This window comes from Carettochelys insculpta, chromosome 6, assembly GCF_033958435.1.
Source record: "Carettochelys insculpta isolate YL-2023 chromosome 6, ASM3395843v1, whole genome shotgun sequence".
NCBI classification, from domain to species: domain Eukaryota; kingdom Metazoa; phylum Chordata; order Testudines; family Carettochelyidae; genus Carettochelys; species Carettochelys insculpta.
This window is the reverse complement of record NC_134142.1, coordinates 7,497,156-7,517,828: the sequence shown is the minus strand read 5'-3', so window position 1 is coordinate 7,517,828 and position 20,673 is coordinate 7,497,156. Positions and strand designations below refer to the sequence as shown.

The 20,673-nt window shown below is 45.6% G+C and overlaps 1 protein-coding gene across 1 annotated transcript in view; it reads left to right on the top strand.

Moving 5' to 3' along the window:
• The window catches only part of MAP4K5 (mitogen-activated protein kinase kinase kinase kinase 5), an 87,258-nt gene that overhangs the window by 19,668 nt on the left and 46,917 nt on the right, over positions 1-20,673 (top strand). Inside the window, exon 3 of the mRNA XM_074996186.1 lies at positions 4,472-4,529. Coding sequence (XP_074852287.1) covers positions 4,472-4,529 — 58 coding nt within the window. The remainder of the gene's footprint in view (positions 1-4,471; positions 4,530-20,673) is intronic.

The window sequence follows — 20,673 nt, the reverse complement described above, 5'->3', positions numbered from 1 at the left end:
ATTTGCTTACGCTGTGCTTTCCAAGTTTTTTGTTGGCCTCACTGTGAAGGTGAGTTTGAAGGAGGATAATAGGCTAGGTCTGTGGATATTTATGGGAGCTTCTTCCAAGCACAAGGGGCAGCACGGGAGCAAGTGTGAAAGTGCTTGTTTGAAAATGTAATGAGCGGACAGTGAAGGCTGGGACCATAGGCCGATCAGAGACCAGAATCAACTTTTTGATACTAAATGAGACAATAAGGAGAGTGGGGTTGTGAAGTACTGTGAAAGAGAAGACAAATAGCTTGTGTTTGGTCTTGTCTAACCCGATATCTTTTAAGATTATGATTTTGGTTGATAATGGCAATAGTGTTGATGCAATAGACTTCTGTAAGATGTTTGGCTCGGTATCGCAACATTTTGCATAAGAAGATAGAACAGTACAAAGTCAGTAGGGAACATATTAAATCATTTAAAAATTGGCTAAAAGCTGATAGGTCTCAAAATACAATTGTAAATGGGAAATCATCTAATGGTTTCGACAGAGTTTGGTTTTTGGCCCTGTGCTTTTTGGTAGGTTTATCAATAATCTGGAAGATGGTTAAATTGTTACTGAAAGTTTGCAGATGGCACAAAGATGGGGAGAGTAGTAAATAATGAAGAAGACGGGTCACTGGTATAGAGCAATCTGGATTGCTTGGTAAGCACAGCGTAAACAAATAATATACAGTTGTATGGCCATGTGTCAGGTTGTATGTCTAGGAGCAAAATCCATGCCTTCCGTACAGGCTGGGAGACTCTATCCTGGGAAGCAGAGACAGGATTGGGACAGGTGTATGGTAAATAATTGGCTGAATGTGAGCTCCCCGTGTGACATTGATGTCAACAGGGCTAATGCAGTCTTTCAATATACAAGTGGAAATCTCAGGTATTAGTATAGTGAGTATTATGAATCTAGCACAGAAAGGTAGAACAAGTTCCAATGGCTGGAATTAGAAGCTACACAAATTCAGACTAGAAATAGAGTGCAGATTTTGAACAGAGATGGTAAGTAACCATTTGGAACAACTTACTTCAGGTTTGTGGTGGATTCTGTATCACTGAAGGTTTTAAATCCATATGGATGGCTTTCTAAAAGGTCTTCTCTGGGTCAGCCACAGCTATTGAATTTGAAGCAGGGATTAATTCAGGGAAGTCCTGTAGTCTGTGTTTCGCTGGAGGTCAGACTAGATTATCACAAAGATCCTTTTGGCCTTAAAATCTGTGAATCGGTGCCAGAGACTTTCAGAATGCCAAAGAAAGTTGGCAGACTGCATCCTGCATAATATTTGCATAACGTTCCTGTGGCTGTTGCTTACATGGAGGAGTGGTAACAGGAAAGGATTCAGCTTCTAAGAAGATGCTATTTAACAGTTGGAAGCAAGGAAGGAAAAGCCAACTGTGTGTGTTCAGCCATCTCTCTCTTTAAAGGGCACAGCATGAGTAAAACCTGTCCTTAGTCTCTTATGGGAGTCTCCATGTTTCCTAGTCGTCTTAATCATAGAATCATAGAACACTATAACTGGAAGGAGCAATGAAGGGTCCTGTGGCACCTTATAGACTAACAGAAAAGTTTATAGACTAACATAAAAGTTTAACTGGAAGGGACCTCGAGAGGTCATCGATTCCAGTTCCCTGCCCTCTCAGCAGCACCAAGCACCGACGAGACCATCCGTGATAGGTATCTATCTAACCTGCTCTTAAAAATCTCCTTCTGAACTGATTCGCTCGATAGAAGTTCAAGGGATTCTCTTGTGCTCTAGAAAACCAGTTGTGTGAACGGTTACTCTCAGAAGTGGAGAAAGTTTCCTCTGTGGGCAGTGGATAACAAACAATCTGTGTTCTGCCTCCGTTTCCTGTCTTTTGGAGTTGTTTTCTCTGCCTTTCCTTGTTTTCAGTCGAGCTGTGCTTGTCTACCATCTCAGCATCTCACTGGCAGTGGGTGGTGCTTCTGCCTTGAGTTGCCCGACAACCACTGGATTTTGAAAGGACAGGCTCTCTTCTGTAGGTTAGAGGATCCGTTCCGTCATGGAACTTTCACCTGGTGTTGACAAAGAAGAGGGATTCAGATGTAGTCTTTGAGCATGTGCTACTAATTCCCCCTAGGGAGGGGCTGGGGAACCTCTTTTGTGCCAGGGGCCACTGACCCACAGAAAAATCAGTTGAGGGCCACATGCAAGTGAAGAGCAAAGCAAAACAAACAAAAAACCAAAAACACCCTCACAGATGTAGCTCCCAGCTGAGGCTGGTTGATTTTGTGGGACCCTCCTGAGCCCTGAGGAGGGGCCAAAAGTGGGGGTTCGATGCATGGGCTGGAGGGAGTGGAGGGTCTGGGCAGCACGTAGGTGCAGGAGTGAGCACAGGGTAAAGGGTCCGGGCAGGAAGGAAAGTGCAGGAGCAGGCTGGGGGTGGGAGTGAGGGATCCGGAAGAGGGGGTGCAGAAGCAGGGTGGGAGTGAGGGGTCAGGGTGAGAGGGAGGTGCTGGGGAGTCTGGGAAAGAGGAAGGGTGCAAGAGAAGCTTGGGCATGTGGAGGTGAATCTTGTGGGAAGGAGGAAGCATGTCACTGCGCACCTGTGCAGGCTGTAGAGAAGGCAGCCACCGGCACCCCCTGCCTCTCCCATTGGCTGCAGTCCCATTGGCCAGTGGGAGTGATGGGGGTGGTGCTTGCATGGAGCGCTTCCCTGTAGCACACAGTTCTCCCTCCCACACCCACCTCCCTCTCCCCCGCATGCCTAGCAGAGGCCATGAGTCAGATCAGGTCCTGGCTTGCTGCTGCCCTAGGTTTGCCGCCCCAGCCCTAGTGTTAAAATCAGCCTTGCTAATCTGCAGGAAGCCTGCGTTGTGTGTGTCAAGGTTTGAGCCTCCTTTCTCCTCATTCTTGGAGGATGAACTTGCTCAGTGTCCTCATCCCAAATTCTTGCTAAAAGCAGTGTCCAAATTTCATCTTTCTCGGCTGATTTATCTCCCAGACTCCTCTGTAGCCAGATTCTCACTTGAGGGAAACTGGACTCCGAGTCAGAGGTGCCCAGGCAAATGTGTGTTTTTATTTGAACAGGGGAAAGGCTAGAGATGGTTTAAGGTTTCCTGGGAGCCTGGGCCAGAGCAGGTGAGGTGCCTCCCATTGCAGCCCAAAGACCAGAGCAGCTCTGTCCCTAAGCCATGGCCCTGGGGCACAGTGAGGTGTGTGACCTCCTTCAGGCCTAGGGCTGCAGCAGGAGTTCAGGTGGTCTGGCTTCTCCCCCAGTTCCTGTCAGAGAGTAGGGTCAAGTGTGGCGGGCTTCCCCTGCTGACCTACAGCTCCTCCAGGGGGGTGGGAGAGGGTGCTGGGCTTCCCCTGGGATAGGGACGGGGACTGCTGGTGAGGCTTCTACCAGGAGTGGGAGCGGGAGCTTCTGGGGGTGAGGGGTTCCCCTGCCTGGTACTACTGCTGCAGAGTGGGGTCACTCTACAGGGGCTCTTCCTGCCCCTCCTGGGGGCTGTGGCTCTGGATTTTTCCCATGGGCTTCCCAGTTGGCAGAGGCCCCAGGCCAAATCTGCTGCTGGATAAACAATTAAGCATTTATTTCTTGTGAGGTTTGGCCGATCGGTGGAAAGGAGATGCCACTTCCATTCAGCCCCTGCCTGAGTGAATTAGGCTGTGCATCAAAACGAATCTAACCTAGCGAGGGTGACAGCACCTGGGTGACTTAGTGTTCCTTTTCTGAGAGCTAAGATAGCATTAATGAAACCCCTGTGCAATGGTTCCATCTTAGAAACCTACAGGTCTCATACCTGGGGCTCTGACCGCACCTTGTGCAGCACTGCTCACGGGACTTGGCATCGGGACCTTGTACTTTGCACAAACAGTTCTGTGAAACGTGCTTAATCACAACTGCTCAACCCAGCCTCCCAGGGGGCTGCGCTGCTCAGTGGAATCAGACTAGGGCGACAATGGAGAGGCTGCCTCAGGGTGAAGATTAAGGTCGCTTATAAGAAGAAGAGACTATTTTAAGCGTGTTGTCACTGCATAGTCACCCTGCTCGCTTACCTTCCCCTCTTCATATGAGTGCTACTTACACAATGCTTTGGGGGTTAGTGCTAGGAAATGAGGAACTAGGGACTGCATGGTCCTTTCTAACCTCACATCTGAACAATTCATGTTGCAAGAGCCTGCTGGTGCAGTTCAGACAGCCTCCAGAAAGTTCCTGCCTCAGCAGCGCTGAGGAGTACATCCCACAAGCATGAATGTGTAGTGGCAGCAGCAGTAGGTAAGAAAGAACCCATCCAGGATTAAGGCCCACTGTGCTTAGAGCTGTACAACAATAGAACTAGACAAGCACTGCTCCAGAGGGCCTGCATGTAATTGCATTGTGCTTTGCTATAATACAAGGCTTCACCATGTAAAAGACCATTGTTTATCAGCCTATATCAGGTGTACTTGCATTATGATTAAATGTCTTAATTTTCTTATTTTAGGCCAGAAATCTGCATACAGGAGAGTTGGCTGCTGTAAAAATTATCAAGTTAGAGCCAGGTGAGTTTTGCATTCTTTCCAAGTATGGTTGGCATCTGCTCTCTCACTAAACACTGCCAATTACCCTGGGTATTTGTTTCATTTTCATTTTATTACTGCTAGCTGAAAAATTGGTGGTTGCAATAATTTTCAGTGGTTAGGTTTCAGGAAATGCTACTGAGTTATTAAAAGCATTGAGCATAATTATCATTGGCTCTTCCCTGTTTCTCCTTTATTATCTACTACCTATTATTTGTACATGGAGATACACATCATGTAGAACTGGAAAGGACCTCAGGGGGTCATGGAGTCCACAGTCTTCCAGGCCAAGCACCACTCCCCCCCCAACCTTTTTTTTTTTTTTTTTTTTTTTTTCCTAAATCTATTTTCCCCAGATTTCTAAATGGCCCCCTTGAGGATTGAACTCACAACGCTGGGCTTAGCAGGCCAATGCTCAACTCACTGAGCTATCTCTGTCTGCTATTAGTTTAAGACAAACTTTACCATTATGAATAGTAACAGCGAGAAAGCTGTGCTTGTCTATATACTATCAAAACAAAAAAAGCAGTTAAGTAGCACTTTAAAGACTAACAGAATAATTTATTAGGTGGTGAGCTTTCATAGGACAGACCCACCTCTTCAGACCACAGCCATACCAGAACAGATTCAATATTTAAGGCACACAGAACCAAACCCCCGCACCTTAGACTTAGCTTTCAGCCTTGCAAGATTAAACAGTTTCCCATCAGATCTTGTGTGCAGCAAGATGCCCTCTGCTGAAGATCCAAAGGCATGCTTCAGGAGGAGTGCGAAGAGGAAGTCCTCATCAGAGACATGCTGTTTGCAGACGATGCTGCTGTAGTGTCTCGCACAGAAGACCAGCTTCAAAAACTGCTAGATCCAGTTCTCCAAAGCGTGCAAGGACTTTGGGCTTACCGTCAGCCTAAAGAAGCCAAACGTACTCGATCAGGATGTTGCTGAATCCCCATCAATCAGCATTGACAACTATACGTTAGAGGTCGTCCACGAGTTCGTTTACCTCGGGTCCACCATCACTGACACCCTGTCGTTGGACACTGAGCTAAATAGGAGGATCGGAAGAGCGGCCACAACTCTGTCCAGACTCAGCAAGAGAGTGTGGAATAACAACAAGCTGTACACTCACACCAAAATGCAAGTCTACAGAGCCTGCATCCTCAGCACCCTCCTTTATGGCAGCGAGACTTGGACCCTGTATGCCCGCCAGGAAAAGAGGCTGAACGTCTTCCACTTGCGCTGCCTCAGGAAGGACAGAGTGACCAACACCGCCGTCCTCGATCAAGCTGGAATCCCAACCGTGCACACCCTCCTCAGGCAGCATCGGCTCCGCTGGCTTGGCCACGTCCACAGGACGAATGATGGAAGGATTCCAAAAGACATCCTGTATGGTGAGCTAGCCTCTGGCAAAAGACCTCCCAGACGCCCTGAGTTGCGCTACAAAGATGTCTGCAAGAGAGACCTCAGAGAGGTGGACATCGAGCTGGACAACTGGGAAGAACTAGCAGACGAGCGCAGCTAATTCTTGTGGAGGCAGGGGTTACACAAGGGCCTTCAGAAGGGCGAGATGAGGATCAGACAGCTAGCAGAGGAGAAGCGAGCGCACAGAAAACACACTAAGGACTTGCCAGACACCCACCACATCTGCAAGAGATGCAGCAAGGACTGTCACTCTCGTGTGGGTCTTCATAGTCACAGTAGATGCTGTAAATGAAGTCCTCAATTGAAACTATAAAGGGCACGATCCATAGTCTATGCAGACTGAAGGGTGCCTACTACTACTACTACTACTAGAGAACCAAAAAAGTAATCAAGGTTGACAAATCAGAAAAAAAAAGATCAAGGTGAGCAAATCAGAGAGTAGGGGGGCAGAAGAGGGGGGAGAAGTCAAGAATTAGATTAAGTTTAGATTAGATTAAATTTGGCTTAATATAATTCTTGACTTCCCCACTCCCCCCGCCCCTCTACTCTCTGATTTGCTCACCTTGATCATTTTTTTCTGATTTGTCAACCTTGATTATGTTTTTGGTTCTCTGTGCATTAAATATTGAGTGTTTTACGGTATGGCTACAGTCTGAAGAAGTGGGTCTGTCCCACGAAAGCTCATCACCTAATAAATTATTTTGTTAGTCTTTAAAGTGCTACTTGACTCCTTTTTTTGTTTTGATCTTACCATTATGAACTATTAGTTTGGCGGCAAAATTGAGGATGGGGGCAGCTTTTCCCAGTAAAACATTACTGAATAGTCTGTACATTAATGTTTTAATGCCTCTTTAAAAGCTAGTGTTCAAACCTCCCCTGCAGGCATATATCCCCCAAAATACTCTGTTGGAGGGGCAGAGAGCAGGCAGCGTAGCTGCCTTCCATCTGTCCTGTTATTCCTTCCAGATCCTCACCCCCTGCAAGCTTTCTGGGCAGCGGTGACTTCCTGTCCCAGTTCCTTTTGTTGCAGCCTCCTCAGTTCCTGTTGTCTGTAGGAGTCCTTGTGTGAGAGCAGGGAGGTGGGGGGCAGTATATGTTTGGGTTGAGGGAATTTGCTAATACTCATGTAGCTGTGCTAGAAAATCCTTCTGTCCTGGGCTGATGAGAACACTGCCGATTTTTCTCCCACCATCACACTATCCCTGAACAGAAGAAAAAAAGTCAATATCCGGAGTCCTGTTAGTTTAAAGACTCTCTGTGGAGTTCTGCATAGAGGGAAATCAGGAAGGGTGTCCAGAATGGCACAATTAATTGTTTCTGGAGTGAAAGAGAGAATTTTAGCTCCTCCCCCAAAATGTAATCCGTATCACCCCAGAGTGTGCAATGTTAATGTCTCACTTCTTGTTCCCCAGAATACTCTCTCTTTACTTTCAGATCCCTCCAAATTATCTTCCACCTTTTTCTGTGTTTGTCACTCCACAACTTGTTCAACCTGATCTCTGGCCCCATGTTTTGTGTGGGATGTAAGACCTTCTTTGTCGAAGGCCTACAGCTGTGGAATGTGCTCTTCTATTAGTGTATTCTGGTGGCCTTATTCAGGGAACGAGTGGGAGGGTGGAGGTGGGAAGTACGTATGTGATGGGGTTTTGTGTGTATATGTGGGGAGTGAGTGAGCGAGTATGTGCTTGCACTAGTGAGAGAGATGTGGATATTAGAAGTAATTCTTCTGCTCTGTTCTGCGCTGATTAGGCCTCAGTTGGAACACTGTCCAATTCTGGGCACCACTTTTCAGGAAGGATGGTAAGAAATTGGAGAGGGTCCAAAGAGGAGCAACTAAAATGATTAAAGGTCTAGAAAATATGACCTATGAGAGAAGATTAAAGGACTTGGATTTGTTTAGTTTGGAAGAGAGAAGGCTAAGAGGGGATATGATAGCAGCTTTCAAGTAACTGAACGGGGGTTACAAGGAGGAGGGAGAAAAATGTTCTCCTGAGTTTGGGATGATAGGGCAAGAAGCAATGGGCTTAAACTGCAGCAAGGGAGGTTTAGGTTGGACATTAGGAAAATATGTCGTTTCAGGCGGTTAAATACTGAAATAAATGGATTAGGATGGTTATAGATTGTCCATTGTTGGAGACATTTAAGGGCAGATTGAATAAATATCTGACAAGGATTATATAGATAATGTTTTGTCCTGCTGTCAGGGCAGGGGACTAGACTTGATGACCTCTTGAGGTCCCTTCTAGCTCTAGCAATCTGTGATTCTATGATTGTTTTCTGTTTCTTGGATTTTTTTCAATCTTTAAAGCAGATTAAAGTTGTGAGCAATGGATGCCTAAAAATTAAAATATATTTGTTGTCTACAGAGCTCAGTTTAAGAATCAGTAAGGCCTTCTTGGAGGTCAAGCTAGATGGGCAGAGTGTAATTTCTTCACACAATGCACAGTCAACCTGCAGAACTCCCTGCCAGAGGATGTTGTGAAGACCAAGATTAATACAGGGTGGGTTTTTTTTGTTTTTTTGTTTTTAAAAAAACAAAAACAAAAACAAAAAACCTCATCAAGGTCATGGAGGCAAGATCCATCAATGGCTATTAGCCAAGATGGATAGAGAGGGTGTCCGTAGCCTCTGTTTGCTAGAAGCTAGGAATGGAGGGCTGGTATGGATTGCAGGGTGGATAACAACTGATTTTAAAAAATGAAAAAAAAGTCAGTTTTTTTGATATTTTTATAATCATCAATAAGATACTAAATTTCTCATTCAAAAATAACAGCTATAGTTACATCTCATCACAAATATGCCACCCATGCACTTAGTCTCAGAAAAATGAGTTTATGGCTCTACCCTGTCCTGCCTAACTACTAGCTCTTGCTTCTTGAATGTTCTTGGATTTCAATTTCTGTTTCTCAGCAGACTAAAAAGTAGCATGTACAAATAGAGACAAGCTGGATAGGGTTGCTTTTGTTCTGTGCTTACGTGGTGGTGGATCTTGGTCAAGCAAAGCAGAGGAGTTAGTTAAGACATTGTCTTAAAGTCGGTAATATATAGGGGGGAAGAGGCAGTATAGAAAGGAATATTGGAGTGAACTGGAAAAAGTGAGGAAATCATTCTGCACACACACAACGTTCTGTATTTCCCTGCACTTTTGTCACAGAAAACCTGTCGTGTCTCCTGAGTGTAAGAGAGACCCTAGCTGGGAATATTTTGAAGAAATTCATTCCCTGGGTAAAGGAAAACATGATGAGTGTAATCAGTGCAAGAAGGTGATGCAAGGCCTAGTTGTAAAGGTGAAACATCATAATGAGAACTCCTTATTGGGAGAAAATGGTGCGCATAAGATGTGGATATGGCTGAGTGAATCAGCTGTTAGTAACATAAATAGTTCACTTGAAATGTATCATTCTTCAAGACTCTCAATGCCTTTTAGTATAAGTGTGATTTGACAATTAATTCCCAAGCTGTTTTCTGTGCTGGATGTTACTAGAAAAAAAAAGTTTAGCTTAGCTAATCCTTATGCCTTATTTAATGAATTAACTAAGTTTAGAATCTCTTGTTCAAGTGTACAGTACAGAAAACTGCATTAGGAGAAATCTACAGTTGCCAGTTGCCACTGTCATTTTCTTATTTTACATAAGGCATTGCCCATATTTGGGAACATCATGGCCACAGATTGGTGTTGCTGTATGTCTGTTTCCTATTTTACTTCAGCATAACTCAGCTTTTCCTAGGGAATCCCATTTTATACTTGGTTTTTCTAAAATAGAAGTGCCATTGAATTCAGCAGGACTTACTCTAAATGCAGTCAGTCTTGGTATCTTGATTTAAATCAGTGATTTTTGGGGGGCTTTTGTGTAAATCAGTCCACCCTGATGGATCACTTCATGGTCACCTGTTCTGTTCATTCCCTCTGTGTCACCTGGCATTGGGCTCTGTCAGCAGACAGGATACTGGGACAGATGGACTGGTGGTCTAACCCAGTATGGCTATTCTCATGTCCCTTCTAACCTTTAAAACTGAGTCTTCTCCATGTGCAGCCAATGCATGTTTATCTAGGCTTGGATGATTAGAATTCCCTGTTTCAATGTCTGTGGCTCTGACTCAGCCCCTGCAGCATGTTACATAAGCACCTTTGTTCTTTCTAATAGCCTCTGAACCCATTTATCCCAAACTGGAGCAAATTGCCTTCTTAGAAACTGGAGAGAGAGTATCCTGGACCCAGGAGTCCTGGAGCCTTTCCCTAGTTTTGCTTGTCTTGCTATGTCACCTTGGACAAGTCGCTTCACCTTTCTATGCTTCTTGTCCTCTCATCTCTTTCTGCTTTGTCTGTTCAGACCAAAGCTCTCTGACATAGGGGCAGTCTCATTCTGTGTGTCTGTGCAGTACCCAGCACAATGGAGCCTTGATCTCAGCTGGGGCCTCTGATTATGTGCAGCTACTAGCAATTGTTCATTGGCAAAGTAGGAAGTTATTGTTTACACGTGTAAAATGCAGCTACGGCTCTTTCTAACTACGTGATGTTGAAAGGAGAGGAAAATGGAGTTGATGTGAGTTTATACATAGACTCTGGTTAAGCCCTTTCCACCCATGTTTTATTTTATATAATGCATTATGAGGCACCAGATCTTTCTTCCCATACCCTCAGCTGACATATTGTAGCCAGTTAACCTCAGCGGGAGGCCTCAGCACTTAGGGCAGAGAGCAAGTTCTGCTGTCAGATGCAAGACCTGTGGATTGGCAGATGAGCCCCACCAGATGCTGCCAGCCTGCAGTGGGGGAGTTAAATGTCCAAGCGCTCATACCCCTGCTTTGCTTTGGCCCAAACATAGGGCGGGGCAGTGTTTTTTCTTGCGGAGAAGAGTGGAGGGGATTCAGCCAACTGTGAATGTAATAAAACTGGGTCCCATGAGTCCTAAGGTTCCTGCTCCTGATCCAGATGAAATAGACCAGATGCCAGTAAGTTTTTATGTGCTGCTGGGAAGGCTGTGAGCAAAGGCAGGGACTTACTCCTCTGCTGTTAGAGCAGTGGTTCTCAAACTGCAGTCCAGCGCATGACTGCCTTTCAGATGGGCCGCAGGCTCGGGGCTCACACCCCTCCCTACAGCTGGGCGTCTGCGCTGGGACTCCAGTCCTCCCCTCCCAACCCACCATGAGGTTGGCGTGCCAGCTCCCTGCTGCAGGAGTGAGGCAGGGGAAGCCACAAGCCTCCTGGGCTGGTTTGGGCTTGCAGGGGGAGGAAGTGGCTCCACTTGCTGCCACCTCCCAGGTGGGGGGGCAGCAGCACCCAGAATCTGCTTGTGGGAGGCTTCCCCTGCAGCTCCCATTGGTTGGAATTGTGGCCAATGGATGTGGTGGGGGCAGAAGCTAGGAGTGCTGAGCCAAGCACCTCCCACCTCCTCCTGCCGAGACCCCTCACCCCTCTTGTGCACTCCCCTTCCCTCCCAGACCCCCCCTCAGGCTCCTTCTACCCAGACCCTCCCCCCACTTTCAGTGCTTTCCTGCACTCACCTTCCTCCCAGACTTTGCCCATACCTGAACCCAATCTCCAGGCAGACTCCATGCTCTACCTCCTGTCCAGATCACCTGCCCTCACCACCTCCTCTACCCTACCTCGTGTCCATACCTTGCACTCCCATCCCGCTCCTTAGCAGCGTTCCGTATGCACCGAACCCCTCATGTTGGCTCCATCCCAGAGTCTGGGGGGGCACACAAAATCTACTAGCCCTGGGACCTCACAAGAGTGAGTGTAGCCTGTGGGAAGCCCTGAACTTCGGTCCTGCCTCCATGAGGCTGAAGCACGGGGGAAGTGAGGTTTCTCGTTCCGGGGTCCACATCAGTGAAGGTTGGGGTTTTGTTGCAGTTTTTTTGCTTCTCTTCTATGTGACCCCCAAGTGATTTTTCTGAGGGTCAGTGACCCCTGACCCAAAAAGATTCCCTGCCCCCACCATAAATAAAGGCAATGTTGAAATCTTTGGTTTTTAACATAAATGAACATTACGACGAAATTTGGTAAACTTACATGATAGACACAATAGGATCTAAATATACACACCCCCTTACGTTATAGCTGCATATTTATATTTCTGTGCTCCAGTACCTGATATGAACACTTTAGTGTTTAAGATATTTAGAGGTAAGTCAAATGCCCCTTGTAGTAATGGGTGGTTGGCTGGAGGTCCATGGAATGGTTTATGTTGAGTGGGATAGGCCACAGGCCAAAATCTTGGAGAACCGCTGTGCTAGAGGAAGGTTTTGGGAGGAGGGAAAGAACCTTCAGAAGCCAAGGATTGTTTCTATCTGTGCTCCCTCACTGTGAGTAGCATCGTGAAACATACAAGCATGTGACCAATTTCACTGCTGCTTAGAACTCCTGTACTTAGCAGTGATGGTTACAACCTTGTGAATTTCTCCGTGATGCTAGCCTGACTTGCCTCAGGCAAGTGACTTCTTTTGGCGTCTTTTTGGCTTTACTATGGCAGTGCAGTCACTCCGCCAGCCCTGGGAGAGAGCTCTCCCAGCATTCTAGGTAAACCACCTGCATGAGAGGAGTAGGTGACTGTCCTGGGAGCCTGTTTACCCTGGGTCTTTACAGCTCTGTAACTTACTGCCCTTGGGATTTGTGTGTTTTCTCACGCCCCCGGAGTAAGAAAGTTACAGCACTGTAAAGTGGCCATATAGACAAGCCTTTAGATAACTACAAACCATTGCCAGCCCACGTGCCTTCTTAGGCGGTGCATGCACAGACTGCTGGCAAAGGCCTTGTGGAGATATTATTTTAAAGGCTGGATTACAGTCTTCCTTTATTCTGCGGAGAGTCTGTTCACATGGCCTCAGTGAGGCAGTCTGTTTCAAATGCAGCAGCCCACACCTTGCAGGTAGACATGGCTGACTCAACTTATCACTCCCATCTTGTAAAATATTGGTGTGTTGGCGCTGGGGAGGTTTTATATTTGTATAAGGTTTGTACTTATTTTGAACATTTTGAATGGCTGTTGTCAGTATATTGGAGTGCCTCAGATAAAACAGTAGCCAGACAGTAGTACTGTCAGCCCTGGCATGAGATCAATACCAGAAACTCTTCCAGTTGATCTTGGAGCTCTTACAGAGAATACAACTCCTTTTAACTCAAACTCAGAGTGTAGCAAATACACAATCTTAAGTACAGTATTGAAGGCATTTGCTTATCAGAGAGAATGGAACATTTTGTGTTCAAAGTAGGGGCTAAAGCTTTGTATTTAGACTGGGGGACACAGCTAGAGAGGAAACTGAGAATATGCTGTTAAAAATTCTGGCTGTTGCTGTCATTAGAGAAATGAAGGACCTTGGCTAACTTTGAGTTACATACAGTACAGTCCTTTTCAGTTGAAAGGGATGGTCACCATAACAGGGGACTTCAGAGGAAGGGAAGGAAACAAATGAGGAAAACAAAGAATGATGGGGCAGGAGATTCACATATTCATAGACTTCAAGGCCAGAAGGGGACCACTGTGATAATCAAGTCTGACTTTGTGTATCTCATGTAACAGAGAGCTGCCCAAGATCAGGTGGTGGATGAAAAATTCCCACTGTTGCATGGGAACCATGGAGAAGACAACCCAGAGAAAGTAACTGATCAATTTTGGGGTGGGAACAGTTTGTTTTGTTCCCATTACTCATCTAATGGCAGTAACTGGATCAGTAGACAAAAGAAATTTAAGTAAAATCAAGGTTGCAAAATCTCTTCTTCCACCTGCTTGTCCCCCTTCCTCTAAACAAAGAACCCCCCCCAATTTAGAAGCCTTCAGTCCTGAATCTGCATGAACTTCTGTGCATGTGCTAGCTTAGCTACCTCTGTTGCTTATACAGTGCTAATAAAATCAGACTAGATGGTATTTTTCGCTTCTTTTGGCATAGACTTTGGAGAGTGTTCAGCCAGAAACATTATGGCCATGCTAGTGACGTTTCCCAGTGTGCACCCAGTTTCGATGCTTCAGATAACTGAAGGTCCAGCTCTGTTTCAGAAACTAATTCTGACTGTACTCCGTATTTTCAAGAGAAAAGCGTAGAAGCCAGAAGTAGGTGAAACACAAAAGCCACTTCCTTATATAGAATTAGCAGATGAGCTGATAAAATAGCAGATACAAAATAGCAGATACAGAATGATGATTATTTGTCATTGCTGTTCTCCTCTGCAGAGTCTTTTCTTCTGCAAAATAAAATAAAAATTACATTTGAAATTAATGGGAATCTACATTGCAAATACTTCTGTGCCATTAAATAAAACACTGGAAATATTTGACTTGTGTTTGTAATACTAAACCCCTTTATAAATGTACTGAAATGTCTGGTTGCTGGTTTTCATTTGGTTCAGAGAGAATTGGACTGCTGTCTTTATTTTTCTTGTAGAAACATTCTGTTCAGAGCAGCAGAAGCTAGTTATTGTACTTGAAGTTGGACTGCTGACAGATCTTAAGTTGGAAGATTGGTAATTTTGAAGCCATAACAAATGTGTCTCTGTGCGTGGTGTTGGTTGTCATAAATTCACAAGGTGTTTTGTTCACAGTGTTCGTTTCTGCGCTTTGTGATTCACATTGCAAAGTCACTTGCATTTGAAATATTTGATCACATCTGTTGAATTATTACAGCCAGATCCTCCACCAGTGTTCTGGCCTCTTTGGCCCATTGTGCTGTAAGTAGGAGCTGGAAAGCTGTGTTAGTCAGGAATACATTGGGATTGAAAGTGATTGGGGAGATTTTGTTGCAATGACTATTGTAAACTCTGGCAGTGTGGTTGTGTAGTGCCCTTAGGGGGCCATTACCACGTGGTGTAAGTAGGAGCAACCCTGTGACTGCTTTGCTTTAACATAGACCCCCCAGGACTGGAGGAGTATGAAAATGGCTGTTACCTTTGACTTTCCACCAGTATTCCCTGTAACATGAGTGGTTTTGTGGCTGTCCAGGAGAGATTAGGGTGCCACCCAGCTGATTAGCAGAGTGCCCACAGCCTCCAGCATGTGGCTGGTTTTTGTTTTGTTTTGTTTTGTGGTGCACATCCACACAATTTGGGGGCACAAAACAAAATTTAGAAAAACTTACAGGGATACTACTCTCCATCTCTACCTTGTGCTGAGGACAGCCTGGCTGGACTTGAAAATCTGGTTCTTAGTGTGTGACCATTTTTTTTAAAAAAAACAAACAAACAAAACTTCAGGAGCTGTTAAGTAATGTGTTGTCCCTGTAGCCTTTCAGTTCTGACACCTGGCTTCAAATGCTGACTCTGAACTTGAGTGAAATTAGTCTGGTCCCATTCTAACCCTGGTAGATATCATTTCATTAAACAAAACCACTGTGCAGTTTGAGATGATAGATCATTCTTTACTTACGAGATACTGAGAATTTGAATAGGGTGTTACAGGGCAGTTTTAGGGGCACAGTGGAGTAGGTTTGAGAGAGACTGCATATTAGAGTAGGGTGTAGCATAAGCAAATTTATACATACGGTTGGAGAGCGTTCAAAAGACGGGGTGGACTAGTGCTGTGAACTGGCATTGGGCATTCTCTCTTTTAGAGGCTTGACTGGCTCCTTCTTTCTTGCCTAGGTGGGGGTGTAAGTGACCATGACATGTGACGTTAGGAAGGAGTTCTCCCTGGGTCAGATTGGCAGTGATTTGATAGTTTTTTTTTCCACGTTATCTGCTCCTTGTGGGTGCGGGTCACTTGCCAGGATTATCTGCGTGTTTTAATTTCCTTGCCTTTATGGGGGCCAGAAGCACTGAACCCTGTCGGTCCTTCCCATTTTCTGCCTCTGGCACATGGTCTAGTCTCCTGTGGGCTGTAATACTTCAGTCTCATTTTATTTGTTGGGTTTACTTTGGGGCACTGGGTGTGGTGGGCATTCTGTGAGATACAGGAGGTTAGCCTATGTGATCTCGTGCTCCCTTCTGGCTGTAATCCCTGTGATGCTAACCTTCAGTTTCATGGGCACCAAATTCAAACAGCTTTTAACAAAAACAAAAAAAAGAAACCTGTCTTCAGAATATAGAGAAGGCAAAACAGAGGCAACATGGTGTTTTTAATTGCTGATTACGATGCAAAGGCATGCAGTAGTGCACGTAAATTAATTGCATTTAAATTAATGCAATAAAAATACCAGGTGCTGTGAAGCATATTTCTTGGTATCTGGTGGCATTTATTAGTTTTGATTATTGCATATTTTGCATCTCTCTATGATGTGCTGGTAATTAACTCTTCTATTAACTGTGTCAGAGAGCTACAGGTCTGGGTTATGTTTTCCATTCTGAGCTTTAACCTACTGACTCTGAAAGGGCATTCATCTCTTGAATGCCTCTTTGCAGTTGGAAGTGGTATTGAGTCATCCTCTCATGCTGATGCTCTCTGCAAGCTACTGATTGACAATGGTGGGTCTTCAGTGGCACAGACCTCCAGCCAAGTCACAAAAACTGACTGACACCCTTCCGGGATTTTGAATACTCAGTCAGCAGTCTCTTCACACTCACTAGGGTCTTCAGCCCTGGCTCTGGGCCACTTAAATTCAGCTTTTTTTTTTAGGCTCCATCCCCTTCTGTGGATTTATGCCACTTTGTGTGGCCTGGAGGGAAGCCAGGGCCCACTAGTAATGCCTGCTTCAGCCCAAGGGCACTAAAACAATAATCATATAGTGGATGAGTCAATTCATTGCTGCATCTTCCCTGAACCTCTACCTACCACGACTCTGTAGGTTCACCATTACCTCAGTTTCTTTTGTTATCTCCCTGCAAACCCAGCTATGCAAAACACAGCCAGAAAACAAACTCTCGTTGTCCCTCATCTTCCTTTGACCAGAGAGGAGTATCCGTGGTCACCGCCCTCATCCCAGGTGGGAACAGACCTCCTAAGGCCAGGCAACTCCTTTAAAATAGGCTGGCAGGGCCTGATTGGCTGTTGCTAGCATCTTTCGCCCTTGCAGGATTGTTTCCTTTAGGTAAGGTTGGACAGCCCACCTTTGCTGCTCTTTTCCCCTCAGTTTGCCGCATAGTGGAGGATAGTAGAACTGCAGGGCCAGTAGAAGGTCGCAGGGGCCAAACACACCCTTCACAGACAGCTGACAGTGGTTGAGAACAGGATGAAACTGGGAACCCCCAGATGTGGACTGGAGGAAAGTTGGGGATGAGACAGTTCGGGAAAGAGAAGGGAAGGCCACAGTGGCATACGGCCAGAGACTTGGGGAAGAAAGCAGATGGGGGAGTGTCCACTGTTCCATGGGTGTGTAAGGGTCAGGGGCCTGTATGCATGTGGAGGAGGGAGGGAAGTAATGGGATCCAGTGTTTTGAAGTGAGACAAATTGACCTCAACCCCTGTAATATTTTGACATGGAGTCCCAAGCTGAGCACTGTGAGCTGCTGAGTGTCCACTGTGGTCTGAGGAGAATGCACCCTGGCACTGCTGTGTGACACTCACAGAGCTTCCCACCTGCTGATGCTTCCTTGAGAGCATTCAGGGACTCTGTCCAAACTGACTGCCTCATACAATTCCTTCCAGTGATCCCATTTTCACAGCCACCCTTCAGCAGCCTCCTGGCAAGGTGTGCGGCAACGTGGCGGCCTCAGCCTAGCGCTGAGGACAAAGAGCTGCAACCCTGTCCCTGCCAACTGCCACAGCTGTGTGACTGCAGAGCAGGGCATAAAAGAGGGACTTGCATCTCCCCCTAGAAACATCTAGGGTCCTTTCTTCTGCCAGGAATGACACACTGGGGCACTGTAGTTGTGCCCTAAAGATATCCGAGGGTATTTGGGCATATTTCCAAGGGGAAGGCTTCAAAGCACTTTATTCCATTTACAATAAAAATCTGAACTGGGAAACCTACAGCGGTCATCAGCAGAGATCAGACCCTTGACGGGATTCACACACCGGGTTGGAATTTCTTTTCCTAATATTGGAGGGAATGTGGCGATTGTTGTCAGTTTCTGTAGGGGCCTGGTGAGGTCTGGCTATTATACCATGGGCTGCTTTGCTGTAGTTTGCATGTGGAGAGGAATTATTATAACACTTATGATCACATGATAAGTTTCTTGCTTGTTCTGGCAGCTCTCATTTGTTGAAACGTAAACACTTGAAAATGGCACAGTTTGAGTCATTGGTTGTTTCCTGCATTGGAATTTAGCCAGGGGACCCCTGTACTGATAAACCACCAGAGAGGTCCTTAATGGCTATAACTAGTGGAGTCTGCTCACTTGAATTTCACTGCCTTTAGTTTGATGCTGTCATAATGGTTTTGGAAAGGGAAGAGTCTGCAAATGCCACTTCTTCTAGCACCGTTGGAGTCCCAGCTACATTAAAGTCTTGTGGCAAAATGGGTAACGTTATTTGCTCCATGAGTGTAGTGCAGCATGTTTGTGTGTAGCAGCTTCTGTTCTGAAGGTGTTAGCCCTCTGCCAGCGACATAACAGCCATACTTGGCCATACCCAAGATCCATCCAGCCTGGTACCCTGTCCTCTAACAGTTGTCAATGCCAGATGCTCCAGAGGCTCGGGACACCATGTCCTCTGTCTCCCATTCCCCGCCTCTGGCAAACAGAGCCTAATGATGCCATCGTGGCTAAGGGCCCTAATGGATCTGTCCTCCATGAATTTTTTCTACAGGTTGAACCTCTCTTATCTGGAACTCTCTCGTCCAGCAACATCTGTAATGTGGAATGAGTGTGGTTAGCTGGGTGACCACTTCTCATGGATGTGGCCAAGTTTCCCATTATCCCATAAAGTTTGTTTCCAGCCACCAGTCCTGGCTTTCAGAGTTCTGTGCTGTTATTTACCTGTAATTTACTCCTCAGTGTCGTCTTAGAGTCCAATAATCAGTGAAAGTGCTGGTAATGCTGCTAGACAATATTGACCTCCGATGGTCTGGCAAATTCTCTGGTCAGCACTGGGTTAGAGTCAGCACTGCTCAGATCCCGAGAGTGCTGAATTAGAGAGGTTCAACCTGTATTTCCCTCTTACCACACTTACTCGAACCTCAGGATGCAGCAATGAGATTGTGCAAGTACTCTTTTCTTAAAACAATAGCTGTCCATTTGTCCCGTGGGGCAGCTCTGAAACAGTGTGACCCAGAGTCACTTCAGTGGGGGCTACCAGGGCGCGGGTGTATCCCTGGCTTCTCAAAGTGCATTTGTGGCTCTTTACACAAGAGGGTAAGATTTATAGCAATGCAACTGAACAAAGAAAACTGTGATAAAGAGCAAATGTGCTCTGTTTACCATAGACATTATGCCCCTACCCCAGGGAGGTAGCACTCTGTGTTTGTGGATCTGGGGTGGATCTGATCTAGGGCGGCTGGTGGGAACTAATACTGGCTAGTTGGGCTAATTCTAGCCTTTTAATTGTGAATGGAACCATTCTCTAGTGTGAATGGACCTTAGTGTTTCTTGGTGATCTCTCATCCAAACACTGATCTGACTTAAACTGCCAGGTCCTAATTTGCTTAGTTTGTGAATTCTGGATGGGATTGCAGCACAAGGTAGAGTGGTCACAGACTTAAACAGTCTGTTCTGTAGCACAGTTGGCAGGGAAAAGAGCAGATTGTTGAGCCAAATGGAGCAGGTTCAACCAGCAGTTTTGAAGTGTGAAAAAGACTTTATGTTGTGACTGCGTCTATTCTGCATTCTGTATGTTTAGCTGTGCAGATACAATTACATAATGTTAGCAAGCTGCACTGAGTCACCATGCTGCATAAATGATTTGCAGCAACTCCCCAAACTGGCTTTTTGCTCGGCATGAAGGGAGACCTATAATTGCAAACACATGAGTAGACGAAAGCACATTTTTCCGATTCCATGTTGTTCAGCACGAAAATGCCTCTGATGACTAAACCAGAAGTAAATTGTTTTGCAAGGGTTATGTTGTCACCAGGTGCTTAGCTTCAAATCAGGTTCTTATTTTCACTTGCTGTCTTCTTCCACATGAACTGTTAAGAGCAAGTATTATTGTTATGCCATATTGCTAATTTTCTGCCTGCCTTAAACTTCTGCATTAATTCCCTTATTCCTTTGAAGTTTTCCCTCCTACCCCCTCTCTACTTAACTCTTCTCTCGTCTATGTATCTGACTTCTCTTTGCCCTCTATGTACTCCAGCCAGGTTTCTTTCCCTACTGCTCCATTCTTCATACTTCCTTTCTCTCTTTCCACTGCGCTCAGGACAAGGTCTGGCAGCATCCAGCAAGCACCTCCTACCTCCTCCTTTGGATCCCTCCTAAAACCTTTGCTAGGCCAGGCCTCTGTGAGGGCAGCTGAGATGTTTAGAGCTGGGATCTTGTGTGGTCATCTCTTTGAAATAAAAGTGCCATGTATTCAAGTTTCCATTCATGAAGAGACAATATTTAATGATTCGTGAAATACTCCATTTTAGAGTACAATGAAATTTTTCAAATGAAAGCTCCTCTGAAGTGGGGAGATTATTGTTAATAGGGATTTGGCTTGATGTGATACAAACAGCTGGAGAAATATTGTTATCTATAGAGACAGGTGGGTGAGGTAATATCTTTTATTGGACCAACTTCTGCCAGTGCCAAAGATAAGCTTTGGAGCTCCACTACCTGAAGAAAAGTTCTGTAGAGAGAAAAAGCTTCTCTCTTTCACCAGCAGAAGTTGGTTCAGTAAAAGATATTGACCTCACCAACCTTGTATCTCTCATACCTTGGCACCATCAGGGCTGCAACAGCATTGCAAACGCATTGCAAACA